Genomic DNA, 16,743 nt, shown 5'->3' with positions numbered 1-16,743 from the left:
GTGGAACAACTCCTACAGAACACCTACTAAACGTTGGCAGAAGACCTCAGACTTCCCGAAAGGCAAGAAACTCTCCCATGTACCTGGGGAGGGCAAAAGAAAAAGCAGAGGCAAAAGAATAGGGACGGGACCTGTACATCTGGGAGGGAGGTGTGAAGGAGGAAAGGTTTCCACACACTAGGAAGCCCCTTCACTGGCGGAGATGGGGGAAGATTGGGGGGAAGCTTAGGAGTCATGGGGGAGAAGACAGCAATAGGGGTGCAGAGAGCAAAGCAGAGAGATTTCCGTACAGAGGATTGGTGCAGACCTGCACTCACCAGCCCGAGAGGCTTGTCTGCTCACCCACTGGGGCAGGTGGGGGCTGGGAGCTGAGGCTCGGGCTTCAGAGGTCAGACCCCAGGGAGAGGACTGGGGTTGGCTGCGTGAACACAGCCTGAAGGGGGCTAGTGTGCCACAGCTAGCCGGGAGGGAGTCCGGGAAAAAGCCTGGAACTGCCTAAGAGGCAAGAGACCATTGTTTCGGGGTGCACAAGGAGAGGGGATTCAGAGCACCACCTAAACAAGCTTCAGAGACGGGTGTGAGCTGTGGCTATCAGCTCAGACACCAGAAACGGGCATGAAACGCTAATGCTGCTGCAGCTACCAAGAAAACTTTGTGCAACTGCAGGTCACTATCCACACACCCTCAGGAGCCTGTGCAGCCCGCCACTGCCAGGGTCCCGTGATCCAGCGACAACTCCCCCAGGACAACACTTGGCGCACCTCAGGCAGTCGCAAAGTCATGCTGGCCTCTGCCGCCGCAGGCTCGTCACACATTCCAATTATAACTACCGTACCCCTCCCTCCCCCAGGCCTGAGTAAGCCAGAGCCCCCTAACCACCTGCTGCTTTAAACCCGTCCTGTCTGGCTGGGAACAGAAGCCTGAGGGCAACCTACACGCAGAAGTGGGGCCACAACCAAAGCTGAACCCCAGGAGCTGTGCAAACAAAGAAGAAAAAGTGAAATTTCTCAGTGCAGCCTCAGAAGCAGCGGATTAAATCCCCACAATCAACTTGAGGTACCCAGCATCTGTGGAATACCTGAATAGACAATGAATCAACCCAAAATTGAGGTGGTGGACTTTGGGAGCAACTGTAGACTTGGGGTTTGCTGCCTGTGGCTGACTTGTTTCTGATTTTTATGTTTATCTTAGTATAGTTTTTAGTGATTGTTATCACTGGTGTATTTGTTTATTGGTTTGGTTGCTCTCTTTTGTTTACTTTTTTATTTTAATAATTTTTAAATTTTTAATTAATTAATTATTTATTTATTTTTATTATTTCCTTTCTTTTTTTCTCCCTCTTCTTCTGAGCCATGTGGCTGACAGGGTCTTGGTGCTCCGGGCTGGTGTCAGACCTGAGCCTCTGAGGTGGGACAGCCGAGTCCAGGACACTGGACCACCAGAGACCTCCCGGCCCCATATAACATCAATCAGCAAGAGCTCTCCCAGAAAACTCCATCTCAACACTAAGACCCAGCTCCACTCAATGGCCAGGAAGCTCCAGTGGTGGACACCCCATGCCAAACAATTAGCAAGACAGAAACACAACCCCACCCATTAGCAGAGAGGGTGCCTAAAATCATACAAGTTCACAGACAGCCCTAAACACACCATCAGACACAGCCCTGCCCACCAGAAAGACAAGATCCAGCCCCATGCACCAGAACACAGGCACCAGTCCCCTCTACCAGGAAGCCTACACAACCCACTGAACCCACCTTACCGACTGAGGGCAGACACCAGAAACAACAGAAACTACAAACCTGAAGCCTGCGAAAAGGAGATCCCAAACACAGTAAGTTAAGCAAAATAGGAAGACAGAGAAATATGCAGCAGATGAAGGAGCAAGGTAAAAACGCACCAGGCCAAACGTATGAAGAGGAAATAGGCAGTCTACGTGAAAAAGAATTCAGAGTAACGATAGTAAAGATGATCCAAAATCTTGGAAATAGAATGGAGAAAATACAAGAAATGTTTAACAAGGACACAGAAGAACTAAAGAGCAAACAAACAATGATGAACAACACAATAAATGAAATTAAAAATTATCTAGAAGGAATCAATAGCAAATTAACTGAGGCAGAAGAACGGATAAGTAACCGGGAAGATAAAATAGTGGAAATAGCTACCACAGAGCTAAATAAAGAAAAAAGAATGAAAAGAATTGGGGACAGTCTCAGAGACCTCTGGGACAACATTAAATGCACCAACATTCGAATTATAGGGGTCCCAGAAGAAGAAGAGAAAAAGAAAGGGTCTGAGAAAATATTTGAAGAGATTATAGTTGAAAATTTCCCTAACATGGGAAAAGAAATAATCAAGTCCAGGAAGGGCAGAGAGTCCCATAAAGGATAAATCCAAGGAGAAACACTCCAAGACACATATTAATCAAACTATCAAAAGTTAAATACAAAGAGAAAATATTAAAAGCAGCAAGGGAAAAGCAACAAATAACATACAAGGGAATCCCCTTAAGGTTAACACCTGATCTTTCAGCACAAACTGCAAGCCAGAAGGGAGTGGCAGGACATATTTAAAGTCATGAAAGGGAAAAAGGTACAACCAAGATTACTCTACCTAGCAAGGATCTCATTCAGATTCGATGGAGAAATTAAAACCTTTACAGACAAGCAAAAGTTAGGAGAATTCAGCACCACCAAACCAGCTTTACAACAAATGCTAAAGGAACTTCTCTAGGCAGGAAACACAAGAGAAAGAAAAGACCTACAAAAACAAACCCAAAACAATAAAGAAAATGGTAATAGGAACATACATATCAATAATTACCTTAAATGTAAATGGATTAAATGCTCCAACCAAAAGATATAGACTGGCTGAATGGATACAAAAACAAGACATGTATATATGCTGTCTACAAGAGACCCACTTCAGACCTAGGGACACATACAGACTGAAAGTGAGGGGATGGAAAAAGACATTCCATGCAAATGGAAATCAAAAGAAAGCTGGAGTAGCAATTCTCATATAAGATAAAATAGACTTTAAAATAAAGACTACTAAAAGAGACAAAGAAGGACACTACATAATGATCAAGGGATCAATGCAAGAAGAAGATATAACAATTGTAAATATTTATGCACCCAACAAGGAGCACCTCAATACATAAGGCAAATGCTAACAGCCATAAAAGGGGAAAGCGACAGTTACACAATCATAGTAGGAGACTTAAACACCCCACTTTCATCAATGGACAGAGCATCCAGAATGAAAATAAATAAGGAAACACATGCGTTAAATGACACATTAGACAAGATGGACTTAACTGTTATTTATAGGACATTCCATCCAAAACAACAGAATACACTTTCTTCTCAAGTGCTCACATGAGGAACATTCTCTAGGATAGATCATATCTTGGGTCACAAATCAAGCCTTGGTAAATTTAAGAAAATTGAAATCATATCAAGTATCTTTTCCGACCACAACACTATGAGACTAGATATCAATTACAGGAAAAAAACTGTAAAAAATACAAACAGGTGGAGGCTAAACAATACACTGCTTAATAACCAAGAGATCACTGAAGAAATCAAAGAGGAAATTAAAAAATACCTAGAAACAAATGACAATGAAAACACGATGACCCAAACCTATAGGATGCAGCAAAAGCAGCTCTAAGAGGGAAGTTTATAGCAATAAAATCCTACCTCAAGAAACAAGAAACATCTCAAATAAACAACCTAAATTTACACCTAAAGCAATTAGAGAAAGAACAACAACAAAAAACCCCCCAATGTTAGCAGAAGGAAAGACATCATAAAGATCAGATCAGAAATTTTAAAAAAAGAAATAAAGGAAATGATAGCAAAGAGCAATAAAACTAAAAGCTGGTTCTTTGAGAAGATAAACAAAATTGATAAACCATTAGCCAGACTCATCAGGAAAAAAAGTGATAAGACTCAAATCAAAAGAATTAGAAATGGAAAAGAAGTAACAACTGATACTGCAGAAATACAAAGGATCATGAGAGATTACTACAAGCAACCATATGCCAAAAAAAATGGACAACCTAGAAGAAATGGACAAATTCTTAGAAAAGCACAACCTTCTGAGACTGAACCAGGAATAAATAGAAAATATAAACAGATCAGTCACAAGCACCGAAATTGAAACTGTGATTAAAAATCTGCAACAAACAAAAGCCCAGGACCAGATGGCTTCACAGGCGAATTCTATGAAACATTTACAGAAGAGCTAACACCTATCCTTCTCAAACTCTTCCAAATTATAGGAGAGGGAGAACACTCCCAAACTCATTCTACAAGGCCACCATCACCCTGATACCAAAAGCAGACAAAGATGTCACACAAAAAGAAAACTACAGGTCAATATCACTGATGAACATAGATGCAAAAATTCTCAACAAAATACTAGCAAACAGAATCCAACAGCACATTAAATGGATCATACACCATAAAAAAGTGGGGTTTATCCTAGGAATGCAAGTATTCTTCAATATATGTAAATCAATCAGTGTGATACACCATATTAACAAACTGAAGGAGAAAAACCATATGATCATCTCAATAGATGCAGAAAAAGCTTTTGAAAAAACTCAACACCCATTTATGATAAAAACTCTCCAGAAAGTAGGCATACAGGGAATTTACCTCAAAATAATAAAGGCCATATATGACAAACCCACAGCCAACATCGTTCTCTATGGTGAAAAACTGAAGCCATTTCCACTAAGATCAGGAACAAGACAAGGTTGCCCACTCTCACCATTATTATTCAATATAGTTTTGGAAGTTTTAGCCACAGCAATCAGAGAAGAAAAAGAAATAAAAGGAATCTAATTGGAAAAGAAGAAGTAAAACTGTCACTGTTTGCAGATGACATGATATTATACGTAAAGAATCCTAAAGATGTTACCAGAAAACTATTAGAGCTAATCAATGAATTCGTAAAGCAGCTGGATACAAAATTAATGCACAGAAATCTCTTGCATTCCTATACACTAATGATGAAAAATCTGAAAGAGAAATTAAGGAAATACTCCCATTTACCATTGCAACAAAAATAATAAAATACCTAGGAAAAAACCTACCTAAGGAGTAAAAACACCTGTATGCAGAAAACTATAAGACACTGATGAAAGAAATTAAAGGTGATACCAACAGTCGGAGAGATATACCATGTTCTTGGATTGGAAGAATCAACATTGTGAAAATGACTATACTACCCAAAGCAATCTACAGATTCAATGCAATCCCTGTCAAACTACCAATGGCATTTTTCAGAGAACTAGAAGAAAAAATTTAACACTTGGTATGGAAACACAAAGGACCCTGAATAGCCAAAGCAACCTTGAGAAAGAAAAACAGAGCTGTAGGAATCAGGATCCCTGACTTCAGACTATACTACAAAGCTACAGCAATCAAGACAGCATGGTACTGGCACAAAAACACAAATATAGATCAATGGAACAGGATAGAAAGCCCAGATATAAACCTATGCACATATGGTCACCTTCTGTTTGATAAGGAGGCAAGAGTATACAATGGAGAAAAGACAGCCTCTTCAATAAGTGGTGCTGGGAAAACTGGGACAGCTAAATGTAAAGAATGAAATTAGAGAACTCCCTAACATCATACACAAAAATCAACTCAAAATGGATTAAAGACCTAAAAGTAAGACCAGACACTATAAAACTCTTAGAGTAAAGCATAGGCAGAACACTCTATGACACAAATCACAGCAAGATCCTTTTTGACCCATCTCCTAAGGAAATGGAAATCAAAACAAAAGTAAAGAAATGGGACCTAATGAAAATTGAAAGCTTTTGCACAGCAAAGAAAAACATAAATAAGATGAAAAGACAACCCTCAGAATGGGAGAAAATATTTACAAATGAAGCAACTGACAAAGGATAAATCTCCAAAATTTAGAAGGAGCTCATGCAGCTCAATATCAAAAAAACAGACAACCCAATACAAAAATGGGCAGAAGACCTAAACAGACATTCCTCCAAAAAAGACATACAGATGGCCAACAAATGCATGAAAAGATGCTCACCATCACTAATCATTGGAGAAGTGCAAATCAAAACTACAATGAGGTATCACCTCACACCAGTCAGAATGGCCATCATCAAAAAAATCTACAAACAATAAATGCTGGAGAGGGTGTGGAGAAAAGGGAATCCTCTTGCACTGTTGGTAGGAATGTAAATTGATACAGCCACTATGGAGAACAGTATGGAGGTTCCTTAAAAAACTAAAAATAGGGCTTCCCTGGTGGCGCAGTGGTTGAGAGTCCGCCTGCCGATGCAGGAGACACGGGTTCGTGCCCTGGTCCGGGAAGATCCCACATGCCGCGGAGCAATTAAGCCCGTGAGCCATGGCCGCTGAGCCTGCGCGTCCGGAGCCTGTGCTCCGCAATGGGAGAGGCCACAACAGTGAGAGGCCCGCATACCGCCAAAAAAAAAAAAAAACAAAAACAAAAAAAAACTAAAAATAGAACTACCATATGACCCAGCAATCCCACTACTGGGCATATACCATGAGAAAACCATAATTCAAAAAGAGTCATGTACCACAATGTTCATTGCAGATCTATTTACAACAGCCAGGACATGGAAGCAACCTAAGTGTCCACTGACAGATGAATCGATAAAGAAGATGTGGCACATATATACAGTGGAATATTACTCAGCCATAAAAAGAAACGAAACTGAGTTATTTGTAGTGAGGTGGATGGACCTAGAGTCTGTCACACAGAGTGAAGTAAGTCAGAAAGAGAAAAAGAAATACCATATGCTAACACATATATATGGAACCAAAAAAAAAAAAAAAAAAAAAGAAGTTCTGAGCAGGACAAGAATAAAGACGCAGATGTAGAGAATGGACTTGAGGACACGGGGAGGGGGAAGGGTAAGCTGGGACAAAGTGAGAGAGTGGCATGGACATATATACACTACCAAATGTAAAATAGATAGCTAGTGGGAAGCAGCCACATAGCACAGGGAGATCAGTTTGGTGCTTTGTGACCACCTAGAGGGGTGGGATAGGGAGGGTGGTAGGGAAACGCAAGAGGGAGGAGATATGGGGATATATGTTTATGTACAGCTGATTCACTTTGTTACACAGTAGAAACTAACACACCATTGTAAAGCAATTATACTCCAATAAAGATGTTAAAAAAGAAAAGTAACTTCTTAATGATGACCCTGCAAATCAGGTTCAAAACTGAAAATGAGCAGTCCTCTCCAACATTTAAGGCTGATCAATGTATCATACAGAAATACACGTCTCCCTGAGCTTAGCGTTCACAGCCCCCCAGAGGAAAGAAGTCCTTGCGAGCTGGTGTGGTGGTCAGTAACAGGATGCAAACTTTTACTAAATCAGTAGAACCCTCCCAAGCAGACATCTTAGAATAACAATATTCAGAACACAGGAGGCAAATTGTAGCTTCTGAAGAGGGGGTAGGGCTTGCAGGTGAGAAGTCTTAGGGACCAAGCTATAAAACCATTGATGTAGAAAATAATCTAAAGAAACTACCCCAGCTTTTAAAAATTATAATTAATGGAAAACTAAGAAACATGTAAATATTTATATATATTTTATTATATATTTATGTAAATTATATATAAACATATATTATTTATACATCATATATAATATATGTAATATATAAATATTATATTTGGTATACATATATTGTATATAATATATATAATTATATATACGTGTGTATAAACAAACACACACCATTAAAGCCTGGTTCAGGAAATAGACCTCGTTTATGTGGTATGTTTCAAAAGCCTAAAAATACTTATATTTATAGACAATAAACCAAAGTTTATCCTAAATGTTGGGGGGGAGGGGTATAAGAAAAATTATATATGTGGTAGTGCTTTGATTTCCAAATTGTAGTACTATCCCAAAACAAAAAACAACTTTAGGGAATTTCCTGGCAGTCCAGTGATTAGGATTCTGCACTTCCACTGCAGGGGGCACAGGTTCGATAGCTGGTCAGGGAACTAAGATCCTGCATGCCGTGCCCTTGGCCAAAAAAAAAAATTTTTTTAACATCCAATAACAGAGAAATGATTAAATAAATTTTGAGATACAGTGTAGAGGAACATTATTCATTCACTGAAAATATATCCAGGAGGAATTTGTAGCAACATGGACAAGCAATGTAAAAGTAATAGGTAAAGAAAAAAAAAAGAAAGTAATAAGGATATAAAATCTATGCTTATAATTAAAAAAAAAAAAAGTTCCTCACTGAAAATCCATCATACACAGTGAAAAATACAAAGAAAATTTATCAAAATTTTACAGTTCTTGTCTGTGGTTGCTGAGATTATGAGTTATTACTTTTCTTTCAATTTAACTACATATTTCAAATTTTGCAAAAGGATTATATATGATTTCTATAATTGAAATAAAGTAAAATTAGGAAATAATTTAATTCACCGAGGAAAAGGAAAACCAGAAATACACAGTTTAGCCAATGTGTTAAAAAACACATAAACCCAGCATTTTTTTAAAATACAGAAGAAAAAGAAAGTGGTCTTTCAAAATCCATTTCAGCACTGTGACACGCCAGGCCTCCTGCTGCGGCAAACTCAACTTAATCTGGCCAGTAGATGTCGCTGTTACACTTCTTACTTTGAGCACATCTCAAGATGCAGTTTGCTTTATCGGGAGAGGCATGTAAACAAAAACTACACATTTCCATTTCATCTCATGAAGGGCTGTAGGTTTTACATCTTACAGATTCACTCCAAACCTCCTTTTACAATAACTGAGATGTCGAATGTTTTTCTAAAATGACATAACAATGACTATGGTTTTTTGATTACGGAAAGTGCAATTGCTACCCATATGAACCTTAAAGGCCACACGCATCAAAAACATACTTCCAGGCTTGAAAATAACAAATTGGAAGTCATTCAAAGAAATCTGGGACACAAGACTATCAACAGGCATTAAAGTTAATAGAGAAAAAAAAAAAAAAAGAAGAAAAGTGCCTGTTAGATTCCTAATGCTCACGCCCATCTCTGATGGGAAATGGGGAGGTGAGGAAGGGCGGTGACAATTGTGACAGTCTGGTCAATCCTATCAGGCCACCTATGGTGTGGAAGTAGCTAAAACCCAGCCCACTGATTTGTACAGATCAGTCAAGGTCTCTGTGTCAATGAATCCATGAATGAATGGGAAAGAGAAGGCTGTTTTTCTAATGGGTCATCCTCTATTCCGCAGATTTCCTGCCAAATTGTTCACCTGTTATTTGAGCAGCTGCAGAGAAAGAAAGGTTTAGGAATGTGGAAGACAGGCTATTTGAATTTCACTGGAGGATCCAGATCCTATCAGTCAGCTAACACATGTTCTCGAATTTTTAGAAAAAATGATATTAAGAGCAGCAAATGGGTTCTCCCACAATAAGGTTTAGGCAGCAAACTGATGTAAGCAGAGTACTCTGTAAATGCTCAGATAAACTGTAAACACAGTCACTTTCTAGTGCACAAATTTCAGCTCACCGATATATAACTGTTTTCTGCAACTGATTGATTTTTAGACGACACTCACACAAAATGTAGCTTCAGCAGCTTTACAAACACACTTTACACTAAATGCATATTAAGTGAGCCTCTGTCAATTGCAAAGAATCACAGCACAAACACAAAGATTTCTACTTACATGGAGATCCAAGTACAATTTGCTTCTGTTGGGCTTCTCTTTTTCTTCATGGAGCAGAAATGGACAGGCTGGTCCTGCTCTGTAGGCCAGGACCCATGCACCTCCATCCCTGCTGGGAAGGTCTTTAGCTGCTGTCTGCTCACTGAAGCAGTCCCGGGGGAAGCCCTCAGAAGGGATGCCTAGACCAAACAGAGCAGACCATTAGTGACACAGTGGTGACCAATACATCAAGCCAGCCATATCTGGGACTCCTACGTGGGCCACTTCATAGCACCCATTACTTCCCTTTCTAGTTAATATTTCTAGAGTTTGCTTTTCTCCAAAAGTGTTTCTCTTCATTACTTTTTCTGGTTCACACTAACAATGAATTCAAATATATGCCCTCATATCCAATCAAAAAAATAAGTCTACTGGCTATACTCCATGCTTCCTCTTCTTGCTTACCAATCGGGCTCTACAGATCATTCCCTTTCAGAACAGAATCAGAGGATGAGCTGCAGGATGGAAGTCAGGAGTCCTGACTTGGACTTTACTACTGTAAGTTAGCTGTTGGCTTTACTACCAAAAGGCCTCACCTGAGCCAAGTCACTAGCGTGTGTTCTTCCAGGGCAGGAACTGCCCCAAGTTCATCTTCATTTCTGGGGATAGAATTGCCATGCTCGATGCATGCAAGTGCATATTGGCGCTTGGTCAGTGTGTCGAATGAGTGACACTGCATGAGTACACTACTACTTGGAACTCACTTTCTCATCTCCAGAATTGAGGGCATCAGGCTAGTCCTTATCTGAACTATGTTAGGAGGATAATAGTCAAGTATGTGCCAGGCACTGTTCTTAGCCCCGTTCTTCGGTTTTAAAAAGAACTCTATAGGTAGGTATCATTAGCGTCCCCATTTTAGTTGGGGAAACTGAAGTCCAAAGAAGTGAAGCAAATTGCTCAAGATCATAAGATCAGTAAATGGTAAAGCCAGGAATTGAACCCAGGCAGTTAAACACTAGAGGGCGTGCTCTTAATGACTAGATTCCATGGCCTCTGCCTGGCATTCTCGAGATGGCGGTACCTGTTCTACAATAAAAGGACTTCGTGGTCAAGTGAGTGTGAGAAAAGCTACATGTTGTATCCCCAGAGCCACGATTCATGTTAGCATATTAAAGACCTTGAGATGTCCTTTACTAAAGAAACTTAGCTCTGTATAAGAGTGTTTTCCAAACTTACATGACCACAGAATCTATTTAAAGGGACACCCGTTAAACACGTCGCAAGCCACCAGCGTTCCACTTGAATATAGTTTGGAAACAACGAGATGACCTCTAAAGTCCCATAGAGCTCTCAGGTTCCTAGACCTTTTCTAATTCCTGGTAAGCAACCTTGGCAAAATATTAAGCAACCAGGCAGAAGTTAAGGGTTAGGCTCAGTGCACTTCTGCAACAGAGATGACTGTTGGATATATGATAGGGTGTTTATTACACCTAATCCTTGTAATAGTGTCTCTTTGGCAGGGACCCAAAACCAGCCAATGACTTCCGCCACGTTGAACACCTGACTTACAAGTAACTTGAGCTGAGAGTAAGTCTGCTAACAAAAGGACTGTGGGATAACACGCTTCTCCTTGATATTAGAGTAGCATTTCAGAAGAAAGAAAATTTGAAAACAGCCAAGGTTTTGCTTTTTGTTTGCCTGTTCCGTGGGTTGCTTTCTAATCACACTTTAAAGTTGAAAGGTGATGCAGGTCACAGTGTCTCTACAGTTGCCCTCTGGCAGGCTGTCCACAAAACACTCTGCTGTGATCACCGAGAAAATGAAGGTCCAGGGCCTTGGGCATCAACTCTGCAGACATGGGCCTCCAGAAGGTTATAACCAGGCTCTTTCTTCACCTGAGCAAGATGTCTTAGAATGAGGGTCTTTTTAGGAACTTGGCCTCATTTTTTCCGTATGCCTCTTTCTAACTACTCTCTCCAGACAGACTTTCTTCTGGGCTTTTGTTTGGGGCCTCATGTGCTACAGAGTGCTCTCACTCCTGCTCAGAAGACATAGAAAAGGACTAATGCCTAAAGAACCTTGGAGAGGAGGGAGCCTGCTAAGCTCCTCTACTGTGACTTCATGGTGACCCCAAGAGGAGGGCAGTGCTGGCCATGCTTTAAGAGATGAAGAGATTAAAGCTCGGACCCCTCTTAACTTCCATTTATAAATCTTATTGCCCTCTTAGAATATTTCTGTTCAGATAACCTCCATTTATATAGCTCATCCCCTCTCCTAGACCATTTGTTTATCTTTGGCAAGAAAAGAGGAAATAAGCCTTTTAAAATTTATGGTGTACTCTCACCAGGCTACCTCATCTTCGGAAATGTATTAATTACTAATCACATCCCTCGTTTTAAATCCCTTTTCACTTTTATTTCGGAATAGCTGCTGGCTTTGGGTACAGTTTACACAGATTGATAAAACAACATAAAACATGCTACATACATCACATAGAACATGCTGTATAACACCTAAGGTAAGATATCTAGATCATCAAAGGCACATTGTCTGGTGAGTAGAAGTTCATCATTTAGGTATAAGAGAGCGGTGAAGCCCCACAATTAGATAAAATACAGACACACATGCAAACATACCCACACAACTGCCGTGGCTGTCCACCACTGCATGAACAGGTGTGGGATGCAATCCAGCTCACTTTATGCAGAGGAAAGACAATGTGAAGTTTAGGCAGAAATGATGAAAAGTAACTTCAGTTTAGAAGTAGTCTTAATTTTCAAGAATCAGTTTCTAATAATTAATTTTTTTTTTTTTTAATGTTTTTGCAGTACGTGGGCCTCTCACTGTTGTGGCCTCTTCCGTTGCGGAGCACAGGCTCCGGACCTGCAGGTTCAGCGGCCATGGCTCACGGGCCCAGCCGCTCCGCGGCATGTGGGATCTTCCCGGACCGGGGCACGAACCCGTGTCCCTTGCCTTGGCAGGCGGACTCTCAACCACTGCTCCACCAGGGAAGCCCTCTAATACCTAATTTGAACCAGACAATATCCCTATGAAGCAAACATGCAAGGTAAAGCCATGATGCGTAGTAATTTGGGGAAGGATCGTTAGGACAGGAAAGACCAAGGGCAGAAATAAGTAACAAAACTGTTCTCAAAAGTCTGACAAAGCAGGTGAAGACACTGGACAAATTCACCATTACAAAGGACATAAACTCATAAAGTAAGTCTTTTTTAAATAATTTTTTTATTGAAGTATAGTTGATTTACAATGTGTTAATTTCTGCTGTACAGCAAAGCGAACATGTATATATATGTACATATATACATTTTTTTAATATTCTTTTGCATTATGGTTTATCATAGGATATTGAATATAGTTCTCTGTGCTATACAGTAGGACCTTGTTGTATATCCATTCTATATATAAAGGAGTGGAAAGTTGGGGTTAGCAGATGTAAACTATAATGTATAGAATGGATATACAAGGTCCTACTGTATAGCACAGAGAACTATATTCATTCAATATCCTATGATAAGCCATAATACAAAAGAATATAAAAAAGAATATATATATTCTTTTGTATTCTTACTATATATATATATATATATATATAGTAATAGTAAGTCTTTGAATGGAGAGTTTTAATAATACCAACTCAAGTTTTTTGAACAGTCAAAAATAAAGCATATGTCTATGTCTATTAAAATAGGTAGTGGCCATACTGCTCTCTTCAACTGAATACATTTAATAAAGAGAGATAAAAATTACCTGAAGTTACGTAAGTATATTCTGTCAGAACAGTCAAATGTCATTTAATTTTCTGATGCAAATAGATTTTGAGGTGTTAGATTTTCATTGAACATTTTATGGAAAGCTTAAAACAGTCTTATCAACTTAATCATGTCTTCCCCTTTCATGTGCATATACTATAAATCTAATTTTTCTTGAATATTTATTAGTTATTTTATTTCTCAAAAACATTTCAACAGCTTGATGGACCACACATACACACACAGGTTAATTCCACAGCTGACCACCTGTTAATACAACATACAGCACAGTCACAGTACAGGAAGGGCAACTTACCTCAAGACCACTTTGAAAGTCTGTGCTTTTCCCAGATGAGCTGCACTTCCTGATGCTAACCTACAACATTAGACTAGGATTTTGCTGTCAATTATCAATACAAAGGAAGCAGACAGAAAGGAAAGGTGATGTGCCATTTAAAACTGGAGGCAGTCTCCATAGCTCATTTTCCCCCAATGGAATAAGTCTCCCTACCTGAGGCACATTGGTTTATCATTCCCATGTCTTCACTTCCTTCCTACATTGTGATTATGCACCAAAGGCCTTTTCCAGTTGCCTTTGTAGCTCCCCCCACTGGCACAGATGTTGTTTATTTCCCCGGATCCATGGACATTGGGTCCATGGATGTTGGATCTGGCCCTGTGACTGGCTTTGGCCAATTGAATGTGGACAGTGTGACAGTGTGACAGTTCTGAGCCAAGACCTTAAGAGGTATTGTGTGTCTTTACACCCTGCCTTGTGTTTCTACCATCACCACAAGACAAGCACGTCCTAGGGAGCTTGGACTTAAGACACATAGAGCAGACCCAAACCTAGTCCTGCGGCCTGGAGCCAGACACAGCTGAGCCCAGATCAGATCAAGTGAACCTTGCCAACTCTTAGACCAATGAATGAAAACAATAAATATTTGCTATGAGCCATCAAGATTTGGGTTTTATTTGTTGAAATAGCTGCCTTACACACTCCATCGTCTGCCCCCACCAGAAACACTATACCTATAAAAACTTTAAACCATTTCACCTGAAAGGACTTAAAGGCTACAATAGTTTTATTTTATAATTTTTACTAAAAACAGTTATTCACTATATTAGGTTTTGAAAAAAATCAGGTGAAAATTCACAGCATACCCATTTCCTCATTCATACCACAATCCACACACAAACTACATTTCATTAAAAATAATAACCTTATTTACCAGACACTGGCTTTAATTATCACACTCACACACACACACACACACACACACACACACACACACACACACACACACACACACACACACACAAACCCCAACTTCCAAAGAGAAGTTTGCAAACATACTATATAATCAGATTTGGACAAAAGTCCCTAAGGAACAAAATTACAGTGGCTTTCAGCCTTTCTCCTCTAATTTTCCCATCATACTGAGCCCTCACTTGACAGCAGTGATGGAGTGTTATGCCTCCAAAAGAAGAAGAGGGGAAAAAAAAAAACCCCTCAGCCTGAAACTCTCATGAGTTTTTGTTCCTATGCTGTAGCTCTCAAGGCCATCCATCATACTTGACTTAAATCCAAAGAGGTGAAGTTTTCTCAACTGTGAATATCAGAACTGATATGTAAAGGGAGACAGGTTGTCTTCCATTATGTTATTCAAACATGTACTTACAGGCAAGAGAGACAGCAATCTAGATGTGTAGCTAATGGAAAGTGACATTGTTAAGTACTTGTAAAGAGGGTGTGTGCTTGTGTGTAATTATTCATGTCGATATCTAGGAAGACAGAGCTTTGGCAAAAGTAAATTCTCATGGCTGCTATCTGTCAGTTAGAGATCAACCCTTAGCAATCCTACTGACCCCATTTTCATTCCTTGTGATGTTTAATGATATAATGTACCAAATCAGCTAGGTAGCTATAACTCTGAGAAAACATCTTATCTATCCATCCCAGCCTCTAACTCTCCTCCTGAGAAGTATGTAGACAGAGAAATTATGAGCAAGGACAGACAGGTGGAAGGTGTACAGAGGTATGGAGGGCTGTGGGTAGATCCAGAAATAGGACAGACAGGGGGGAGTAGTCATGTCAATTTCAGAGCCTATGAAGAAAGCATTCAATTCCATCAAACAAATGCAGTGTTATTTGGATTTCTAAAATTATGGGCAAATTCAAATAAAATACAATAGAATTTAGAGTTAGAAGGATCTTATGTATCTCCCCACCTCCTGCTCATTTCATAGTTGAGGGAACAGAAATCCAGGAAGGTTGAGATAGTTCCAACATACCCAGCTAGTGGCAAAGGCAGAACTAAAATCCAGGTTCCAGGGAAATCTTTCATGCTATTTAGAGAAGGACATTACTGCCAATTCCCAGATGGGAATATTGAGGTCTGAGGAAGTAGGAGATGTGAACCATCTGACAGGTGGGATCGATTCCCAACTGTGACCTTTACTAATTGTTTGACCTTAGTGGAATTACTAAACTTCCTTGAATCATTTCCTCATTAATAAAATGAACATAATAAGAATATGCCCGATATTTAGCTGTGCTCAAAACTGTTCTCCTCTAGAAAACTTTTCCTGGAGTGAGTGTGATGAATTGACGGGGGTATGTTAAAAAAAAGAGAAAGTTGTTTACAGTGAGGGCATATTACACACCACATAATCATGTTAAGGACTATTTTCTTGTCAAAGAAGATACAGAGAAGAAAAATTAAGCTCATAAGAATTCACAGCAGCACTCCAGTGCAGCAGATCCCAAATCTGTTCAAGTCCTAAAAATAGAATTCACATCATCAAATGCAATAGCTCCCAGTAAGTGGCTGATCATCTCCAAAAAGTACAGTTCCTCAGGGAACTTCATAGACACCCTATGACACATCTTCCCCAAAGGTCAAACACAGGAGCCTGGAGCATGAATGAAACTATTTATAGGCATAGCTGTAAATGAAATTGCCTTTTAAAGACGTACATCAATATCTATTTTTATGATTATTACATTAACCTCTTTCCATGATCTTTTCCTATAAAGAATACAAATGTTAGATGAGAGGCAAATAGTACTCAAGCCAGGAAACTGAACTGTGGCTATAGTTATACTAGATATTTTAACATCTGAAAACAGAGGCATGTACGTAAAGTAGCACAAATGCTGCTGAGTCACTCTGGCTTAGAAAGGATACAAGGTAGGAGCAGGTGCACCTAAGTAAGGTTTGATGCAGAAAAGATCAAGAAAGGATCAGATCTGGAAGGTTGTAATGTTCACTGAGACATTA

The 16,743-nt window shown here is 39.6% G+C and overlaps 1 protein-coding gene across 4 annotated transcripts in view; it reads right to left on the bottom strand.

Moving 5' to 3' along the window:
• The window catches only part of FMN1 (formin 1), a 447,127-nt gene that overhangs the window by 318,815 nt on the left and 111,569 nt on the right, over positions 1–16,743 (bottom strand). For 2 of the 4 annotated variants that reach the window (XM_059056125.2, XM_067028908.1), the window contains exon 5: positions 9,711–9,889. The exons of the other annotated variants lie outside the window; for them this stretch is intronic. In XM_059056125.2, coding sequence (XP_058912108.1) covers positions 9,711–9,889 — 179 coding nt within the window. The remainder of the gene's footprint in view (positions 1–9,710; positions 9,890–16,743) is intronic. 4 annotated transcript variants of the gene reach the window in all.

Source organism: Kogia breviceps, chromosome 3 (assembly GCF_026419965.1).
Source record: "Kogia breviceps isolate mKogBre1 chromosome 3, mKogBre1 haplotype 1, whole genome shotgun sequence".
Lineage (NCBI taxonomy): Eukaryota > Metazoa > Chordata > Mammalia > Artiodactyla > Physeteridae > Kogia > Kogia breviceps.
This window is presented reverse-complemented; position numbering and strand designations above follow the sequence as displayed.